The sequence below is a fragment of the Coturnix japonica genome, chromosome 11, assembly GCF_054131305.1.
Source record: "Coturnix japonica strain WE chromosome 11, WE-NBRP24, whole genome shotgun sequence".
Classification (NCBI taxonomy): domain Eukaryota; kingdom Metazoa; phylum Chordata; class Aves; order Galliformes; family Phasianidae; genus Coturnix; species Coturnix japonica.
This window is the reverse complement of record NC_140673.1, coordinates 20,766,179-20,786,438: the sequence shown is the minus strand read 5'-3', so window position 1 is coordinate 20,786,438 and position 20,260 is coordinate 20,766,179. Positions and strand designations below refer to the sequence as shown.

Sequence of the window (20,260 nt, the reverse complement as noted above, 5' to 3'; positions counted from 1 at the left end):
TAATTTCCCCCAAGGTTATCAGTGAGGAAATGGAAGAAATGAGGCCAGTGGCTTGTTCCCTGTGTCCCCATATATGACCAGAAGGCACAGCCAGCATTCACAGTTGTCCCTGATAAAACTCTGAGTCAGAATCCAATGAACCCCTGAGCCCAGCTGAAAGGTGTGCTCCACAAACCACGAGCCTTGCCTTGCTCCAAGCTGAACCTATAATTCTGCAATTCAGACCTAACAGCAGCTTATAGGAGCATCCCAAAGAGGGCTGTGGCTGCTTGTCCTTCTTCCTGCAACTCCCAGGAAAGACCTTTCCATGCCTGTGAGAGTCAATCTGTGGCAACTGGTGTGTCTAATTTCAGAGCAGAAGTACTTCTGAAGGAGAGAGGATTAAAACAGGGGAGGGGAGAAGTTCCCCTGCGGGAAACTGTCAACAGATGTTCCATTATAGTTCAAAGAGCCTGAGCAAAAGGCTTCTGCTGCAGGGATGCATTAATTCTGGGCAGTTCATCACAGGGAGACCTGTTTTATGGTTGGGAGGATACCTGTGGTAACTTACTGTGCTCTTTCTTTATTTGAACTGTGGGTGGGGGATTGGGTCTACCTGTAAACAGAGAGAGAACTGAACAGTAGGAACAGAAACACACTGATTTTCTTGCAGCTGTGACCACAGCTCGTCTGATGGAGATCATGCTGGGTTTGTGGTGCAGGGAGTTATTTGGCTGATGGGGGAAAAATTATTGCAGAGGAACTGAGGCTAACCATTGTTGAACTGCTGGTGCATGAGGAGCAAACCTGGGCTAAGGACGTCTTTCAAGTGTATTTATTAGGCAGGAAGTGGGAATAAGCACACAGAAAGCTGTGCAGGCTGCCATGCAGATCAGTGCATTGATTGCTTTGTCTTTAAAATGCACAAATCTATCAGGTTTGACACCGTCTGGCATCCTATGCTTCTTTTGTGTTAATAGTGATTGCTTATAAAAGCTTATTAACATTAGAAGATCTGCTGTGGCAGAGGATGGAGTTTGCAAGCTGTATATTCCCAGCTGCAATGGAAATGTCCTACTCTGGCTGATGATGGTGCTCTGCAATCTCACACCGTCCCCAAGTTGTGCTTTGGGGAAGAGTTGGTTTTCTCACATCTGTGGGGAAACAGCATTTGTGTGTGGAAGTATAACCATTCAAATGTGGTTGTATGGGGAAGTTTGAAGACTTTTGATCATTTTATGGTGTTCTGGAGGATTACCAATAAAGCAAAAAACCCACATTGTAGGAAGCCTGATATTGACAGAAACTCTGATGTTAGTAGTCATGGTCTTCCAGCTTTGCTTTCTGCTCTGTGACAAATGAGCAGGACCACATATTCGGCTGTTTCATGATTGGGAACCGTATGATTTCTTTTGACTCTGTGGGGGATGGACTGAAGGACTGAAGATCCCACTCTGCAGCAATGCAGAGCAGCAGTTGGATGGGAACATCTCTGGCAGAGGTTCAGGAGGAACGTTTGTTAAAACTCCTCTCTCTTCCCCCATGAGAAATCTGCATTTTTACTGAATTGAGTATAGTTATAGATAATTGAGTATAAATAACATGGAGGCACACAGCCTGCTGCTTCCTTCCTTGGTACTTGGAAAACAAGAGTAGGCATTTTCTGTTCTCCCTCAAATACAAGAATGTTGCTTGGCCATGGGCTGAAAATTTCACAGGTTATGCATCATTTCATAGCCTTCATTACTGCAATGCACTGCTGTGCCTCTATGCCTTCCTGCTGCACTCTTGTTCCTACTCAGTGCAACACATCTTGCGCTCTGCTCTAAGGGGTGGTAAGAACAGGGCTGTTATCCACTCTTCAAACCATGAGCCAGGGGAGGGAAGGAGGAAGGGGCAGAGAAGGCAGGTGGGTCTCTAGCTCTGATCTGTGTTTATTTCCCTCCCATTTGGCTTCAAACACGATTTGATCAATTCTTGTCCCTGTGCTCATGAACTGTAATTGTGCCTTGGCCCAAGAGCCATTAAAACTAAGCCCCAGGAGACCATCAAGTGCTGTGTTCAGAGGAATGTGTGGAAATTGTCAGAACCAGAAAACAACTGTTGCTAAAGCTTTCTTTGCTGTGTGGAGAAGCCCATGCAACTGCTCTGTGGTCCATCTCCAAACCTGGCAGCCTCACCTCAGCTATAAATCTAAACAGGTGTGTTCATTTCAATTTGCTTTTCAGTTTGCACTATAGAAAGAAGCAGGGCAGATCATAGAATTGTTACATTTGGAAAGACCACTGTGATCATCCATTCCAACCAATGTTCCCAGGTTTGGGTTAGACTGGCTCTGAGGACATTTCTGTAAACAGAAGGTTACAGCTGTCCTTATTGCCATCTATTGTCAGCTTCAGTTGGAAACAAAGGACAGTCTGTACATTAGATTGATGTGGCTCTCTTAAGACAGATTTCATCTAATAAAACCATGGCAAAATATGAGGATGTGGGGCACGCCTTTGGAATTTGTAACTTTATTGCGGAAAAAAAAAATCCACTATTAACATATCTTACAAAGAAAGTTGCACTTTGGTGTCGGGTGAGTTTCTTCCCTCACCCCTTTCCCCTGCACAGCAAATGGGAACCCAGAGCAGCCAGCCCCTGCCCTGTTTGGTGCAGAGATGGTTTTCCAGCCTACACCAGTTCCAGCCAGGATGGAGTTTTATTTTCCACCATGAGCTTGCCTCTCTTTGTGCCAAAAAAACAGTAGCACCCTGCCCTGCGGCGGGGGAACGAGCCTGTAGCTAAGGAGATTGCTCTGTGCAGACAATGCTTGATACAAAAGCTTTGGAGCTGTGACAATTGCCCTTCAGTTTTCATGCAATAATAGGAGGAGAGAACCAACCGTCCTACCCCGTTGTACTGGGCACCCTTACAATAAACAGACACAAGGCCAAAGCCAACAGCTGAACCCAAACTGCACGGCAGCTACTTGTCAGCCTTTTGGAAGGAGGAACTGCTGCCTTCCTTGGTTCATCCATTTGACCACTTCTGCTCCATTTCTGGGCTTTGCAGATCATTTGAAGGGGAATTTTGCCTTTCCCTGCTAAGAAGAATAGTAACAGCACTGGAAAAAGATAGATACTTTTGGTAGTGAGTCTTGTTATCCATTGTCTGTGGGCTCTGTGAGCACTGCTACTGAAGAAGGAGAAACAGAGGCTTCTAAGAGCAGAGCAGGAGATAACTGTATGTAACTTCTAGCCCTTGCTTTGTCCCAAGGGAACAGCTTAGTCAGAAATCCAATGCTCTTGAGTGGATATGTGCTTCTCTTTACCCGCAATCAAATGTGAATTAGAAGACAGGAGCCAGTATTCATGACATGAAAACTTCCGTGCCATACACTATCTGAAGCAAAGGCACCTGAAAACCCTTAGACTTGAGCTCAGAGGATCTGACCTCTGGGTTTCCTTGCAGGAACTTAAAGCCTTGCAGTTTACACCAGTGATATTTTGAGGCAAAAGTGCAGAATCTAATCAGACTAACACCTAGAAAGGGAAGGGAGGAAGGCACTACGTCCAGGTTTTGTCCCCAGGACAGGACACTAACTGGCTCAAAGACCAACGTTACAAAGGAGCTTTGACCTTGTGCTTAGAGGAGGGACAGTGCAGTACTAGTTTTGTACAATAGCTTTCAGAAACAAGATCCCAGCAGTAAAATGGGAAGTATCTGAAGAAAGACATGTTGATGCAGACAGAAAGGTGGACTAAAGTGTTTTTAAAGCCTGGGCAATAGCTTACACTGAAAGCAGCAAGCATTGCAGACCCAGTTTCCTAGTTGTGGTGAGGTTAAGTTAGTGTGTCTGGTTGGCAGCTGAGTGAGTCCTGACAAGCCCTGTTGAGCTAAAATCACAGTGTCCTTCCAGCAGTTTCTAAGTAAGGGTACTTCTCAAGCAGCCACAGAACTGTTTTCCCTTAATGAGGAAAGGTGTGCATGTAGGAAGGAAGCAGGGCGGTCTGTCATCGTCCCAGTAGGTGTTTCAGGGTAGGCAGTGCCAAGCCCAGGACTAAAGCTGAAACAGGAACAACAACAGCAAAAAAAAGTGCAAGGAAAAAACAAAACTGAAAAAAAAAAAACATGTACAGAACAAGAGGGAGCGTCAGAGAACGGATCTCCGCATCCTCGGCTCCCTTAGAAAACAGCAGTCTCCTGTGCTGACTCCACCAGTGTAACAGCTTTTGCATGGCTCACTCATCCATCCCCTCTGAAAGCAGCAGCTGTCAAGATGGGCAGAAGAGCTCCATGCAGAACATGACGGTAAAGGTTGTCTTTGCTAATCGGTCACCACACTAAAAGGAGGAGGCACCTCTTTGGGATATCTTTTCTAGGAGAGCCCAGAGGAATAAGCCAGACCTGAGCTCTGATTTCCAGCATAAAGAATTTCAACACTGAACTATTTAAAATATCTAAAAACCAAAAGCCATCTGAAAACAATCTTTCAGCTGTGTGCAAGTCAGAGCCCCCTCGTTTGTCATCAGATTGTCTGGGACCAAGTCCTCAAGGCCTTCTCCTCTGGGAAGTTCAGCCTACCAGGCAGAGGCAGCCCGGCTGCCTAGTAGCTGTAGAGTGAGAGGGGGGTATCCTCCATCATGTCATCCTGGAAACAGAGAAGAATATGTTTTAGTGGGACGTCTGCATGATGTACGGCCCCAGCCTCACCATCCCCACTGTCACAGCATGGCCATTTGCCCAACCGTCAACATCACCCCTTTGTAATGGATCTTTGGACACTTGCTCTCCTGTTCTGTGTGTTTTGGAGAGAAGAAAGAGAACTGCCCAGCAGCAGAAAGCCAGAAGCAAGGCAGTGCTGAGGCATCGCTCACCATGGGCAGGTCCTGCAGGCGTCGGAACTCCATGCGGCTGTTGTGCTGGCGGTATCTCAGGAAGCCCACCAAGCCCAGGATGCCCACCATGACGATGAAGACAGAGATCACTGCGATTACCAAGGGGTCAGCCCTCATTGCAGGAGAACCTGGGAGCTCTGCAAGGGAATGGGGCCAAATTAGAGTCTTCACAGTTGTTCTGCTCAGTACAACCGAGAAGAAATTTGAGGTACCCCCAACCTGCTGTGTTTTGCAAGAACAGGGACAAGTGCAGAGCATTTACCTGGATTTTCATCATCACCAACATCCAACACAGAAGCTTTTTCATGCATGGGTCCCAATTGCTGCCCCACTGGAGATGTGCTGGTGGGGTTGGCAGCTGTGCTGGTGGTAGGAGGGCTGGTCACGGGGAGTCTCATCATAACAGTACTGGAGGTGCTGGCAGGAGATGTGCTCCCTACAGTGGAAATGGGAGCAGAGGGCTCCACCTCTGTGGCCATTGTAGGGCTCGTTTCTGGCCTGGTGTCAGCTCTTGCTGCTGTGGGCCCAGTGTTCTGCCCATCGGTTGGCTCCAACTGAGATCTGTTGGTTGTTGCTGCAAAATAGGAACAAACAATTATTTCAAAGGATAAAGTGGAAGTGTATTGTGCTGTGGACTGGACAAGGTGGAAGTAAGGTTGTAGAGAAGACACTGGGGGACTATAGGAATAGCAGCTTACTGACAACCTTTTGGGTTAGAAAGAGTGTCCTACAGCACTGGCACAGCTGAGCCACACTGTAAGGCATGGTGCTAGAAAGCCCACTTATTTTTCATATGTGGCCTTCACTGCAAACAGTCAACATCCAAGCAAGCAGCCAACAGAATTAATGCCATGACTAATGGGATTTTCAGGGCGGATGCTGAACTTAGAGCACCTGTAACTCAGTACCCCATCTCCAGTTCCTACAAGAGTTCATGGGAGCAGAGCCATTCAGCACCCAGAGTTCCCAGGCTGTGCAGTCATGAAAGGCAGAACCTCACCTGGCACACTGTTTGGAGGAGGTGTTGGGGTGGCACTGCTGACATTGTCTATTTCTTCAGTTGCAATGAAGGGCTCTGTGACTTTGTGGTCAGACGGGCTTTTTTCCAGAGCACTCACAGTTGAGGCAGGGGAGGGGATTTCAGTGCTGTTAGCTGACAAGCTCATGTTGTGCTGCTCACGCTGTATGTCTGTGATGCCTGTGGGGCTGGCAGCAGTGGAAGTCTGCAGTATTTCTGTCTTGGTACCGACCATGGGGGTGGCAGAGATGAAGGCATCCTCCACCTCTGTATGGTGAACTCCAGTGGCATTCAGTGCTGCAGCAGTCACGTTTATCTCCAAGCTCGTCTCTGGAACAGCAGTAGTGTCTGGGCTAAGGTTAGAGGCTTCCCTGAGCTGATGAGAGGTTGGCACGGTGTTAAGAAGAGGTGACAGCACCGCAGTCTCTGTTGTCTGCTGTCCCTCTCCTACAGAAGAGAGTAATGAAGTGCTGAAAAATGTTTCAGAAATCCCACACTGAGATGAAACAGAAGGACAGGCCAGGAGCTGAACCTACCCAGCCTGGTAACTCCAAATCCAGCACAAGTTCACACCTGGAGGAAAGGTTTGAATAACTTCCTCCTACCACCTCAGCTAAATCACTATTTGCCCTGGCCAGAGGAATTGTACCTCGTGTGAGCAGAGCTGTACAGAAGCTGGTGGGATACTTTGGCAGTTGCCTTCATGAGCTATTTCTGAGCACATCATCACCATCGAGTGTGACTGCTGTCATAGGAATGGAGAGCCACTCCACCTCCTGTTGGTGCAGACAGGGCTGTGAGCAGGACCCCCCCCTTGGATGCGCTCAGCAGTTTGACAGCAAAGCCCTCACAGTGCCAGCTGACAAACATGGATCCTGTTTGGGTTTCTGAAGGGTGTAAACAGAAAACACAAAAAAAACAAACAACAGAGAAATGTTGCCACACCAGGTTGGACTCTCCAGAGCATTTGGAAACACTGCATGGTCAGTATTTTTGCTATTTCTATTCCAGATTTCTACCTAAGCCACAGAGGCATGACAGCCAACCGCAGGAGAAAAGTGCTAAAGAAAATCTCACTGTGTCCATTCTGTCCATAGTGGAGGCACCCAGGGGGGTGCCTTAGCCAAGAAACATTCACCCACCAGCAAAGCAGCCCACTCTGGTACAAAGGCTTAGGTGAAAAACTCAGCAGTGTTTAGAATGGACACAGTTATCAAAGCTCTTCTCCAGCTCCAGCACTTACCAGGGCCTAAAAAAAGACACAATACTTCTCTCTCCAGAGCCCTTCGCAGTACCCCAACCAGCTGCAGGATTCCAAACCCCAGAGCTGAGTGACAGAGCCATGATTCCCTGATTCCCTATCCCAGGGCCCCAGTCCCACGAGAGCAACAAGCAGCTCAGCCCAGCAAGGCACATTCAGAGAGTGAGCTCTCAAGAGGAGCCCGGAGCAACTTAAAGACCAGAAGCTTAAGAACTTCTCCCTTCCATGTGTCCAGGACCTGGCTGGCTGTGGCCAGAACGTGCTATGCAGTGTGCCACCAACCCCGCAGCTCCAGAGCCCTCTCTGGGCAGTGAAGGATCTCAGCTGGGCAGAGGCGGGTGCTCCATAAATACGCCTCTACCTGCCCCTATGCAGCAACACACACAGAGCTGCGCTGTTGTTGCAGGATAAACAGGAAAGGCGGTGGCCAGGTGCCCGGCCAGCAGCAAGCCTGGTGATGTGCTGCTCTGAATAGCTGGCCTGTGCTGGGGCTGCCTCCCATGGGGTTGTAAGCTGTGACTGGGGTAACGCAGGGAGAAGATTTTGGGGAAGCTCGAAGGGCTGAGCAGCACTGAAATGTTTGTGCCACTTTTTGGCTAAAAATGGAAAACCAGAGGGAAGCAGAGCGAGCCTTGCAGAAGAGCCGACATCCCTGCCTAGGGGTGCTGCAGGGCAGGGAGGTTTGTAGGGGGAAGCAGCTCCCCTCACTCCACTAATGCTGTTCGTCTGGCAGATGTTAAAATTGGCGAGTTTGGGACCAGTTGGGCAGGGTAACCCACCAAGGGGCCTTTGAGCACCGCAGTAGATGGCACCTGATTAGCGTGTCACTGAGCCCAGCATCCCAGCTCAGGAAACAAAGGAGAGCCGGGAATGAGGGAAAGCCCCAGCCGAGCTCACACAAAAGCTCCAGCCATTAGGAGGTGATGGTGAGAAGATGGAGAACAAGGCCAGACCCATAGGATGGACAAAGAGATGGACAGTGAGTAAATGCCCATCGCTCCGGGGCAGGCAGACAAAAGATCCCCATCACCGCGTGGGGGCACACCCAGAGCCACCAGCCCGGCCTCGAGGGGGCCAGGGGAGGACCCTCATGCGGTCTGTATCAGCTCTGGGTGCTGAAGAGCATAAGTACCAATAGGTTTTCCTTCAGCTTTAGAATATAAACGCCCCACCACGGTTCGCATTAAGATGTGCTCAGTTTCTGCTTTGATTTCCAGTTTTGTCATCACAGTGGGCACCAGCGGCTGCAAGCCCTGCAGAGCAGAGGGGCAGAGGCCGGCCCTGCATCTCTGGTACCCTACAGCTCTGAAAATCTCGGCCTTCTGCCCAGATGCTGCTGCTCCATCGCTGAGCAATGATGACTTCAGCTAATTATCAGCTACTTGCAGAGGTGCAGGTTGGAGCTCATCACTCTGGCATCCTCCTGGAGCAGCTCTGCTTCCTGCACCAGGTGCCAGGGAGGCTGTGGCTGCAGTGCCTGAGGCATCGTCCTCTCCAGCTCCTGTAGACAGGAGGAAACCAGGCCCCTCTGCCTCAGGAAGGAAAGAAAGGGGAGGACTCAGAGAGCATGATAGACCTTCCAAGGCACAACACTGGTCACCCTTGGATCATAACAAAGCAATAACGGCCGTGGTGCAAGTGAAGGAGCCAGGCCAGCTGCCGGCTCACTGGGAAACAACGATTTCAGAGCATGCTGGGGCAGGGCAGCAGGGTGTGCAGCTCCCAGCAGACATCGCTGACTGCAGTGACCTCTGTCTGGGAAACGGGGGGAAGGAAGAGAGCAGCCCTTGGGAAGGAGGGATGCAGCTGGATGAGAAGCCCCTGCGTTGGATGGGAGTGGGATACGCTTCCCACTTGTGGGGAAGGGGAGGCTCCAGGCATCGCTGATGGACCCCCACACATCAGCCTGCGCTCCCACCAGCTCTGGAGCAGACGTGGTATAAATATGCCAGAGTGAAGGAAGCCAGCTCTGCAGGAGACGGGGCTGTTCCTGCTGTGTTCTCCCTGCCCAGGCTGCAGGGCTGGGGCCAAGTGAGGGGCTGCATTAGGTCTGTACATGGATGTACAGTGTCCTCTGCACCCTCCTTCCTATCTCAGCCAGAAACAACGGCTCTCCAGGAGCCAAAGCAAATCTGACTCCATTTCACCACCATTTCCAAAATCCCTTCTGTAGTAAACCTGGGCTGAGAGGTACCAGAGCCACATGCTGCAGGGGAGCATAGCACAGGGTGCAGCCTGCAGCCTCTGCTGCAAGAGACTCACAAGGCCCCCTCAAGAGCTGAGCACAAAGAAGGAAAAGGGTCCATCCAGGATTTTGCGGGGTGCTGTAGGATCAGGGATCCCTGGTGCCTGCAATGGCTCCCACACGGTACATCACAGCCTGCACTCACTCCCTGCAACCCGCTGCCTGCTGAGCACATCCAGCTGCCCCTCCCCAAGTGCTATTTTGGTGCCCTAACTGAACCCAGTTCCCATTGAAGTGTAACAACTCACAAACAATGCAGCGGAAAACAAAACTAATACCATGTTTTAAAAGTAACCTGTGTCTATCTCAGCAATTACATCCTCTTCCTTAGTAAAGTAGGTGGAGAAATTCTCTTTTGTTGCCGGCTATTATATTTTGATGGTTACCAACCAAAGGTAATTAGAAAAACCTCTTCAAGGAAAGAGAGCTGAAGTATGAATGCAAATAAAGCCAGACAGTGGGATTTAAACCCAAGGCTCTCCATTTCACTGTGAGGCAGAGCTGGAATAGCAGCCAGCCCTGACCTTTACACTGTAACTCAGAGCCCAAAATTAAAGAACCTGAATGGCAGAGGTTTCAGGTAGGGTGATGGAGATGCTATACAGCAAACCCCCCAACTGCTTTGAGATCCCAGTCCCAGCCCGATACCTCGTGGGACCTCAATGGAGGTGGGATGCCACAAGGGCTGATTCCAGGACTGTCCCTGTGCCCATCCTGGCAGACAGGGGCTGAACAGGCTCTTTCTGCTGCCAGAGATCCAGGTATGAGCAGTGAACCAAGAGCTGAAGCACAGGTGTCAAGTGCCCAGTGCAGCTTTGGGAACCAGCCAGGCACACTGCGAAGGGCTGCAGTAAGAGACAGGAATAGAAATACCTCCTGACCCAGGAGCTCCTTGCAGCACAACAGGGCAGGAGGCCTCGAGCTGAGCACGGGACGGGGCTCCGATTAGATACAGGGCATTGAGCAAGTACAGTGCTGGCAAAAGACAGCCCAGGGCCCAACCTGCCCAGGCAGGCAGCGGGACACCTCCCCAGGGTGGTGCAGATGCTGGGCCTCAGGTGTGAGCCCCAGGGGAGCAAAATGGGGGAGCAGAAATATATCAGTGCCACCACCTTGTTTGGTGGCACTGCGTTGGGATGGGTGGCAGAGCGAGTTGTGAGCAGAAAGGAGCAGCCCTGGAAACGGTGCTGTGAATGCCAAGCATGGGCTCTTCCATACCAGGAGAAGGCAAAGAACAGCACAGACACGCCTGGGGCAGGCGGCGGTGCTGGGAGGTGTGGGGGATGTGTGGGAGCACCCATCGGCTGGACCCAGCAGCCCAGGAGTGCACACATCGTGGCAGGATGGGGAGACATGCATGAAATCATGCTACAGGTCTGCATGGAGCTTTTCCTCTGCTCCCTCATTCAAAGAGGAGGGTTTAGCCCATGCTGTCTGCATGGCCGCAGCCACCTCTCCAGGCAGTTATTTTTCTCAGGCTGCATGCAGATGCACAGCACGCTGCCTGGCAGGGAGGTGCCCATTCTCCCACGCTGTTCAGTTTGTGCCTCCATTGAGTACTGAGCTGTGATGAAGACACTCTGCCCAGAGACTGCTCAGAGATTTGGGGACACACATGATTGTCAGAGCCTCGTCTGGGTCTGCACTAACACCAGTAACCACCACAGCAGTAGGAGATCTGGCATCAACCAGCCCCAGCCATGATTACCACAGCGAGCCACAGCTGTAGGGGAGGAAGCACTCATGTCATTAGGAGAGAATTAATTAGCCAGTTGCCTTAACAGTGGCCCCATGTCAGCAGGGAAGCCAGGCGGTGTGGAGTGAGCTGGAGGAGCCTGGACACCAGGAATCCTGCCCTGCCCCAGGACCTTCCTGGCTATGAGGTACCAACTGCATCCACCCTTTGTGTCTGCTTGTGCCCCCGTGGAATGGAGGAACGTGGCCAGAGGAAGTGAGTGCTGCAGCCCTGCACTGTCAAGAGTCTTGGTTGGAGGGGGGCAACACTCCAAGGAAAGAACTGAGCTGCGGCTCAGTGCTGGGTGCAGGGAGCTGGAAACAGCCAGGCTGGGGCTGCCTACATCCCTCCCTCTAGTAAAAAGTAGTCAGCCCCTTGTTATTCCTGTGGGGCACATGGATGAGATTCATATGCTGGTGTTGCTCTCTGCCCTGTGCTGTCTCCTCTGCTCAGGACAGAAGAGATGAGGCAGTGCAGTGCCCAGCCCAGGATTACCCTGGGGTTTTATTTTTAAGGCTGATGGTGCTGGAGGAAGTGGATTTCCACAGGCAGTGAAGAAAGGCTGCATTGAGAGCTGGGGTGGGCAGAGTGCAGGGGGTGCAGCAGTTTGGACCCACAGCAAACAGAGTGGGGCCAGCGAGGAGCAGCACCGGGCACAGATGCATCTGCAGTGCTGGGATGAGCCCAGTTCCAGGCAGGTTTGGCTTTGGGTGACCCCTTCCACCTCCACTGTGCTGGTGGGGTTCTCTGGTGTCTCATTAAGGGCTGAGCTCTCCATGTGGCTTTTCTTTATTGATGGCAGCTCTCCTGTGCCGCCTGTTTCACAAAACCTTTTCTCTCTCAACTGGATCTGGGGTGAAGTAGAGGATCCAAGAGCTACGAGAGCCAAACTGAATGGGTACCACTTCCTGGCGCCACAAAGAGATGCCGGGGCTGGGACACCGAGCACGAGGCAGGAGAAGTGCAGCACAAAATTAACTCGGCCGCATCCCCGCGTGTGGCACACGGCAGCCAGGGGCTCTCAGGAGCCCCCTGAAGGCAGCTCCCCGGGATACCCCGACGTGCTCGGAGCCGCGAGATGGGGTGAGCGTGGGGCCGAGCTGCTCTCAGCTGCTGGGAGCCCCGCAGCCCCGCATTGCAGCCACGCATCGCAGCCGCGCTGCCAGCGGCCGGGAGCCTTGTGCTGTGTGCGTTCCCCGCACAACAGGTGGGTCTGGGGCCGCTTCCCCGCGCTCAGCCCTGACCCCGCACAAACGGCACCCGGGGCTCAGAGCCGCAGCCCCGCGGGCAGCACCGATGGGATCACGCCGCAGCCCCACGGGCGGTTACCGGAGACAAAGTTGCTTTCGCGTCCTCGTTCCCAGCGCTGCCCTCGCCGTGCTGTGACCCCCCGCCCCCAGGGGTCTGGCCGGAGCTTTTGGCTTTATTCCGTTTCTTGTTTTCCCGGCAGCCGAGCATGGGAGCGCTCCCGCTTCCCGCCGAGCCCGGCGCTTTGTGGCTGCCCCGCTTTACCGGCACCGCCGGCGATGCCCCCACCCCCAGCTCGAGCCGCGCTCCCACCGCGTGGCCGCCGCGATCCACGTGGAGCCGCGGAGCAACGGCCCGGGAGCAGCCGCCGGGACTCGGTGCTGCCGCTTTGTCCCGCCGCTTTGTCCCGCAGCATCCCCGCAGCGCGCTGCTCCGCGCAACTTTCGGGGCCCGCGGTTCCCATCCCCGGGTACGAGCTGCCGCTCCGGTGCTGCGAGAGCGGCGGGACCCCCCACCCCTCCCGGCTCCCGTTGGTACCTGGCAGGGCGCAGAGCAGGCAGCACGCGGCGGCGAGGCGGAGCAGGGCGCGCCGCGTCCCCTCCATGCTGGGCCGATCCGCGCTGCCTCCGCCGGCGGCACCGGGGCGGGACTGGGGCGGGGCGGGCGGCACGTGGGGGCGGCTCCGGACACGCCACTCCCAGCGCCCCCGGCCCGCTCGGTACCGGCACCCGCGGTGCGGCCCTTCCCTGCCCCGGGCATCCCCGGTCTGGTCCCCCCGGCGCGGTCCCTCAGCATCTCCCGGTCCGGTCCCGCATCGCTTCTGCCGCACCCAGAACTGCGCTTCCACCCCAGAGAGGTGTGGGGATGATGTGAAGTGGCATCGCGCTGGAGCCCTGTGATACTTGGGGTTGCCCGGAGCTGTGGGTGAGGCTGCACCCCCGTATCTCTGCCCTGGGCATTCAGGGTGCCCGGGCTCCTGGAGACACCCCCGGCTCCACATCCTCCCTGGGCTCTGGGCAGCCCTTTCCAGGCACTGTGAGGGCCTTTCCCCAGATTTTTGCTGGGTGAAAGAAATCCCATCCCGAGCACAAACCCAGATGGCCACCAGGCTGTCCCTTCCTTCCTCTGGTGGCATTTCTGAAGAAGCCATGCTGCAAAGCTGGCCATGGGCAGTCCCCTACGGGACTGTTCTCTGGAAGGCCCCAAGATCCCCATGCAATCCCCATGCAATCCCCTTTGCCCCACTGCTTCCTTTCCAGCCCCAGTGCCCTGCGTGCAGCTGCCATGAGCTCCAACCTCCTGCCTCCACCACTCACAGATTTGGGGCTCCTCCTGTGCAATCAATGCCCTCTGCCCATGGTCAGCTTTGCAGCTGCTGAGCCCACCTCGGGCTGGTTCCCTTCCATCCCATGGCACAGAGGAGGAAGGTAGAAATGGGGACTTCATGCCCTGAGCAATCGCTCCTTTTGCACCTTCCTCCTTCAGCATGAAGTCTCGTAGCTCTGCCTCCCATCAGGGCCAGGTGGAAGAGAGCAGTGGCAGTGGGACCGTACCCATCAAATCTTATCCCCTTCCTCAGAGATTTGTTCCTGACCACTTACTGCCCCCAAAAGAAGATGTACTGTTTTCTGGCATCCCGTTAAAGAAGTAACTGGGCCTTTGAAAACTTTCCAGTTCTTAAGGGGAATTATTTTACATGTATTTACAGCATTTTGCTACACTGGGAGAAGCTGCAGAGCAGCCTGGCTGTGGTAGTGCCTGGGGTGGTGTGCGGCAGAAGGGAGCAGATGGGGCACGTCTGATCAGCACATGGACCAGATAGGTTTGAGCAGCGAAGGGAGCAGAGGAGTGGGAACAATTCCTGAAGGAAAGTTTCATATTCAGGAAACACAGCATCGACTTCTGCCTCTCACAGCGCTTTATTTAGCTCCCATCCCGTGGCTCCTGGCTGGCAGCCAGCACGGGGAGCAGCAGGGGATGGCTGTGTTGATTATCCTAATTTAATAGGAAGAAGCGGGTAATTGAGAAATGGGTGGAATATAGTGGCAGCAAAGGGCCAGGGGGGACAGGGTGCAAAGGGAGGAGGAAGGAGATGGGTGAGAGGTGTCGGCTTGGTGCTGGGGTTGTGTCCCCGTGGAGCAATGCTGGTCCTGCAGGGCTTGGCAGCTCCTCCATGCCCATGTTTTGGGGATGAATGGTGTTGATCAGCATTGAGCTGGTCATTGGCAGAAGGGATCCTCAGCAGGCAGCAGGCTGGGAACTAAGTAGAGCAGAAGGGAGAAGCCAAGGTGAGTCATCCCCCTTGTCCAAGCCTGCAGCATTAACACTGTATTTTATCAGAGGCAAATTAAATCTCGCAAGTCAGAGCTGAGGACAGACAATCTGTCGGAGCAGCGGGTGCTGCTGGGTGGTTGCAGGCAGACAGAGGGAGATTGGCTCAGCAGATCCAGATGGGACATCTCTGCTGCTCCTCACTGCACAGACAGCTCCATCCATCTATTTTTAATAGCAGTGATGCAGCCCATGAGCCTGGCCTCCAGCTGGGAGCTCGCTGTCTGCCCATGCATCTGCCCTGACTCATCTTCCTCTGCAAGGGCCCAGTGCTGAGAAGGAAGAGGGAACAAAATGAGGCCAAAAAAAGTAAATGAGAGAGCACAGCTCCAGGGGTAGTGAACTGCTTGGGGGGATAAATGCTAAACAGCAGCTCCTGCTCGTTCTGAAACTGGGAAAATGAAGGGATAGAGGGAGCTGCATGTGGACAGGGGACGAGAGAACAGCAACCCTGAAATGTTTGTTGTGATTCCAGAGGGTTTGGAATGTGACTGAAAGCCTGCAAGGATCCCATGGCTCCTTATGAAACATCCACCACGACGGGGCTGGAAAAGGGACAGTGTTATGTTAGATTCCAGGCTGTCCCAATGGGGCCTTCTCTGCTACAAGGAATGACTCAGGATCTCCATGGGGTAAAGTGGAGCAGAGTTTGACCAGCGCTGTCTTTGTACAGCCCCGTTGTACAGCGCTGTTCTGCCTTAGCGCTGGGTTGTGCTTACAGACACCCTGCAGTACCTCAGAGCTGCCGCCAGGTGTCGCCTCGAAGCTGACCAACGGCTTCCAGGCCGGCAGGGATGGAGCTGAGGACACCAGCCCACCGCCGCCTATAAACACGCGCGGATTGGCTCTCCTGCCTGTCCATCAGCACTTGAGCCGCGCTGCTACTGGCTGACTCTTATTTATAACCCGCCCTCGAAATCTGGCCAATGAGAGAGAGGCGCCCCTAGCAACGCCCCTCTCCCTTTCCAGCCGCTGCCCCCCCCCGCGATTGTGCCTGGAGTCGCTGTCTCTGCTTTTATTGGTCCAACCTCCCGCTTCTCAACTGCCCTTTGGCCAATCAGAAGGCAGCACTCACGCGGATTACCTGCGAGACCCTCCTCCCGCCTTCCCCTCCTCCATTCGCCGAACGCCGCCGTCCATCAAATCCTCCCGGACGCCGATTGGCTGTTGAGGACGGCGGCTGTCGGCCGGGCTCCGCCCCTGTGTGTGTGCGGCTCAGTGTGTGTGTGGCTGGCGGCGGGGCCGGGCGCGTGAGGAGGAGGCGGAGGACAGAGAGCGAGGGCGGAGCCGCGGCGGTGTCGGGTCCCGCAGCCGGGCTGTGTGCTCACATGGGGCCGCCTCGCTTAGCGCAGCGCCGGGCCAGACCCTCACCGGGCCGCTGAGAGACCGGCGGGTCGCCATGAGTGCACGCGCAGCCCGCAGGCCCCGCTTGCGCCGCCGCCGCCGCTGCTGCTCAGGTAACGGCCGGGGGCGGGGGTGGAGCGGCCCAGGGTTCGGTATTTGATGTGCTGCCCTACGTGAGTCGTGGGGTAATGACAGGCCGGGACTCCAGGTGTGTGTGTGTGTGTTACATGTTTGCGTGGTGCCCTCGGATGAAAGGCGGTGTGTAACTGCGGGAGATGCCCGTAATAGCGTGTTTCTTGGAGGGTGAGCGCGGAATTTGCTTTAAGTGTTTAAGACTTGAATATTCTGCCGGGTACCGGCTGGGAGGTGAAAGCTGAAACGTCAGGGCTGCCGCCTGCAGCTTTATTTATGCTTTTACTTTCTGGTTAGTCCTCTTACAATGACTGAGAGCTGATATTGACACCAACCCACGAGCAGTTTTATGCTTCAGAAATGATTCCTAAAAGAAATAGCAACTTTCAAGTCGAGGTCAGAGTTCTGGGATAGTTGTGCCAAATCAACAGCCATACAGTTCCATGGGCTTAATTAGGGCAGTGGAATTTACAACCGAAGATAAGATGTTTTATGAGAAACTCCGATATGCCCAATGGAATAGTCGTAAACCTTCCTATGTAGTCATCATCTGTGGAAATTATTGCTGCGTGCCAGATCCTGACAGGCCAATAAAAACGTCACTTTCTGACTCTGCACCGTGCAGCTGTAGACATGGCTGGTATTTCACTGTCCAGTTTCGCTTCGTGATCAGCTGGAGCTGCGGGTGGCCGGGTGTGTGTCTGTACCTGCTGACAGCGTGTGCTGTCCTGGTTTCTTTTGCTTGGGACTCGTGTGCTGTTGTGTGAAGGCAGCAGCTGGTGGTGGGGGCAGAGAGCAGAAGGTGGGGACGGAGCAATCCTCGCTACGGCACTTAATGTATTTGGGACTGCAGAATGAGGCACTTGGTCCGGATGAGATGTAATAACACCTTCCAATACACGCTTTTGCCATTGTGGTTCTTCACACAAATGACTTCACAGATTCCTGGAAGACACGTAGGGTTAATGGACGGTTCTGTTCCTGTGCCTGCTGCGGAAGAGTGAAGCTTGTGGTTCCCTTGCATCATAGGTTTCCTTTCTGTATTCTTACACTAGCCAAGAACCATTTGCACCACGGTGGGGTTTGTATTTAATCCTTGCAGCCTGGCACAAAATTAAGCACTCGACTGGGCAAGATCAAAACCAGTCAAAACTGATAATTAATTCTTATCCATTTTACTGCTTCTTAGTGCCCCACCACGTTCATTTGAAGTTGGGCATTTGTCAGTAAGTACATCTGATAATCAGCTGCTGTATCCCAGTGGCTCCATCTGTTGTCTGCTGCCAAGTCCTCTTTTTGCCTTAGTTAATAAGCTTCTTTTCATATGGCCCTGTCACTTTTTCTTAACTTGAACACACTTCTGGTAGTGCCTAGGCCGCTTCTTTAAATGTGATCGTCCCATCAGCTGCACTGGGGCGCTGTAATAGCTCTCGCAGGCAGCCTGCAAGTCACTTGAAATAACTTTGCTTTTGAAACCCAATGTCATATGCTGCAGGTCTGGGGCCCATCCAGAGTGCTTGCAATTGTGTGAAGACCACCAGGCTGCAGGGTTTCCAGTGCTGTAACAGCGGTGGAACTGGGTGCCTGTCCTCACTGCAGAGATTCATAAATAAGTCAGTTGAGACCATGTTACTGTTCCATTTGTGCAGCCGGTATCTGACGTAAGCACAGGGCTGTGTGTTTCACGGTAACTTGAGCCTTTGGACACAGGCTGGTGTTCCAGCTGTATTTTAATGGTAGATTATAGAATGCTTTTTAAGTGTTTGTGAAGATGGTGCTTTTAGATGGAATATGTTCAAATACTGACCATCTTACATGACTCTGAAGGCTCAGTCAGGCACAAAACTTAGCCTGCTTGCTTTATTTTTCTCCACTCTCAATCACTGCTGTTCTCTTTCCTTGCTTTTGCTATACTGAGTTATCTCATGGCTGCATTGAAACCACTGCCAGTTGCTTCCCATCCACAGTGAGAACCCCTCAGTGCAGAGCTGTCAGCCTTTGGTGTACAGCTGCTGGAGAGGCTGGGGGGGAGTTCCTTGGCTGTGGAGATGTTCCATGACCTCTGCTACAGGGAGGCTTTGATTCACTTGGTTTTCCTCAGGAGCTGAGCAGTACCAGCCTGCTGACACCTGGAGCAGCTCCTCTGCATCCTCACCGAGCTCTGCACAAGCACAGGGAATGCTGCTGGTTTCTGGATATCTTGCCATTTTCCTGCTTTATTGGGTAGACGGAATGTATTGAAATGATCCATCTGAAGCAGCAGCTGTGTATTGTATGTATATATACTCGAGTGATTGTTTGACTGTAACGATGTTTCACGGCTGGCTCATAGTCTGCACTGGGGCTCAGTGTGGCTGCAGTCAGGCTAGGAAACAGATATGTTTTTTTGTACAAGTTAAGTTTTGCCCTATATTTGGACCTGAGAAAGTGTTGGCGGTTCCTTACTATGATCAGGTGTTTTTTGTTGGTGCGTTTTTTGCCTTCTAACCATGTGCCAGCCTTTATACCTGTGCTCACTGTGGGTGTTTTTAAACCGACATCCTTAGTCCTGAATCCCAGGCCCTGCACTAGGTTAATGGCTCGTCTCTTTCTGGTTTCAGACTTGGCCGCAGTCACAAAATAAATGAGCTGTTTGTTTCAGCTCAGGCTCTCACAGAGTTTTGTTTGCATTACAGACCCGTGGTGCAGCTCTGCGAGCTGCTGGTCCCGTGGCTGTGTAACCATTCCTGGGCCAGCGCGGGGCTCCTGTGAGCAGCAGCAGCTCAGCTGTGTGCTGTGCACCAACCTGCTGTGCACCAACCTGCTGGAGCTGGGGATTTCTCCCAGCAGGGAGATGCAATTAAACCAGAACGTTTGCAAAATGAAAATAGAAAATGTTGGGTGTTTTGCTTCCAAGTGTAGTGAGTTACCTGACTGCAACAGAGTCTGAGTGAGCAGTGCTGAGCGTTGCACAGCTCTGGTGCTCACAGCTGCCCTGTCTGTGCCTGCTCAGTGCTGCCTTCCTCCCAAAGAGTGGAGGCCAAGTGTCATCCAACTCAGATACTGCTCCTCTGTTAGAGAAATGGTAAGAGTACACAGGGACGAAGCTGTGTAACACTTGCTTCTCTTTACCTATTCACTGTGATTTCTCATGTTTCCTTTCCAAAGCAATTTTTTCCCTCTCCTCTCGGTTAATGACCTCAAAGTCAATTCAATCTCTGGAATATTTGGTTCTTTCCAATCCTTCAAAGCTTTTCTGCTATTTGCACGTTACTGCAGTGAATTCTGTTTTTCCTTTTTAATTTCCCCCAGGCTATTTTACTGAGTGCCACTTGCCAGGGTAATTCCTCCATGTTTCTGTAGCGCTGGGTTTAAAACTGCATTGGAGATGAGTGTGAATAGTTAACTCTTGGCAAGTGCCTTATGTCAAAGCTTTGGCATCCTGCTCTTCAGAAAACCTTTTCAAATTAATAACACGCATCCACCAGATTTATTGCTTTCCAGGCCGAATGCCTGGCGACAGCCTCTTGTGTCTAAAAATGGCTGGTGTTGTTGTTAAGGCCATCTTTTAGGAAGCCTGGAGTTGGACTTTTAAGTGCAAATGTGCCCGTATTATGAAGATACTGGGGACACAAAGTATTTGTAATGAGTGGTTTGGAGAGATCTTATGTTGTACTCTGGGGCATGAAAGGGGTGTCGGGGAAGTCAAGAAGCCTGACCAGCTTTTGTGCCTACAGGAAGTGTAGAATTGGAAGCACTGGTGGATCTATCTCATTCATTTTGTGCTGGTGTGCCTGCTCAGACATTGGTTTTGAAAGCCAACCCCTACCTAACCAGATAACTGCCAGCAGTGTTTGTAGTGATAATTGTTTCTACAGTTCAAAAAGCAGCGTGTTCACGCAGCAGAGAAACCGATCTTCATACAGCATTGACTTTTTCTGTTTGTTTTTTAAACTGAAGTGCTGGAGAGCAGGAAACTGCCTAAAGTTGTGCTTTTTCAGTGCTGTAATGTGGCTGCGTAGGGCAGGCTTGCATTTGGGGATCTGTATTTGTAAAATGCTTTGGCTTGGCAGAGCTTTGTGCGTTTTTGTTGGGGTCTGGATGT

General features: G+C 52.5%; 2 protein-coding genes across 5 annotated transcripts in view; one reads left to right on the top strand and one right to left on the bottom strand.

Annotated features, from left to right (window-relative positions):
• Positions 1 to 2,479: 2,479 nt before the first annotated feature.
• LOC146759051 (uncharacterized) lies at positions 2,480 to 12,991 on the bottom strand. The gene is made up of 5 exons (XM_085511597.1): positions 12,907 to 12,991; positions 5,863 to 6,327; positions 5,125 to 5,436; positions 4,842 to 4,999; positions 2,480 to 4,615 (listed from the first exon to the last, which is right to left on the bottom strand). The coding sequence occupies exons 1-5, from the start codon at positions 12,971 to 12,973 to the stop codon at positions 4,571 to 4,573; spliced, it is 1,047 nt and encodes a 348-aa protein (XP_085367723.1). The 5' UTR covers positions 12,974 to 12,991; the 3' UTR covers positions 2,480 to 4,570.
• Positions 12,992 to 15,885: 2,894 nt separating this feature from the next.
• The window catches only part of TESK2 (testis associated actin remodelling kinase 2), a 64,680-nt gene continuing 60,305 nt past the window's right edge, over positions 15,886 to 20,260 (top strand). For 2 of the 4 annotated variants that reach the window (XM_015870127.3, XM_085511596.1), the window contains exon 1: positions 15,886 to 16,157. The gene's annotated coding sequence lies outside the window, so the exon portion shown is untranslated. The remainder of the gene's footprint in view (positions 16,158 to 20,260) is intronic. The other 2 variants (XM_085511594.1, XM_085511595.1) reach the window with 2 other exon arrangements.

What these genes read in the sequence shown, in the direction of transcription:
- LOC146759051 (XM_085511597.1), bottom strand. Translation starts at nt 12,973, where the DNA reads ATGGAGGGGACGCGGCGCGCCCTGCTCCGCCTCGCCGCCGCGTGCTGC. An exon ending in TCCTCCAAACAGTGTGCCAG is followed by an intron (nt 5,437 to 5,862) that starts GTGAGGTTCTGC and finishes CCTATTTTGCAG; the next exon opens with CAACAACCAACAGATCTCAG. An exon ending in TGGTGATGATGAAAATCCAG is followed by an intron (nt 5,000 to 5,124) that starts GTAAATGCTCTG and finishes ATTCCCTTGCAG; the next exon opens with AGCTCCCAGGTTCTCCTGCA.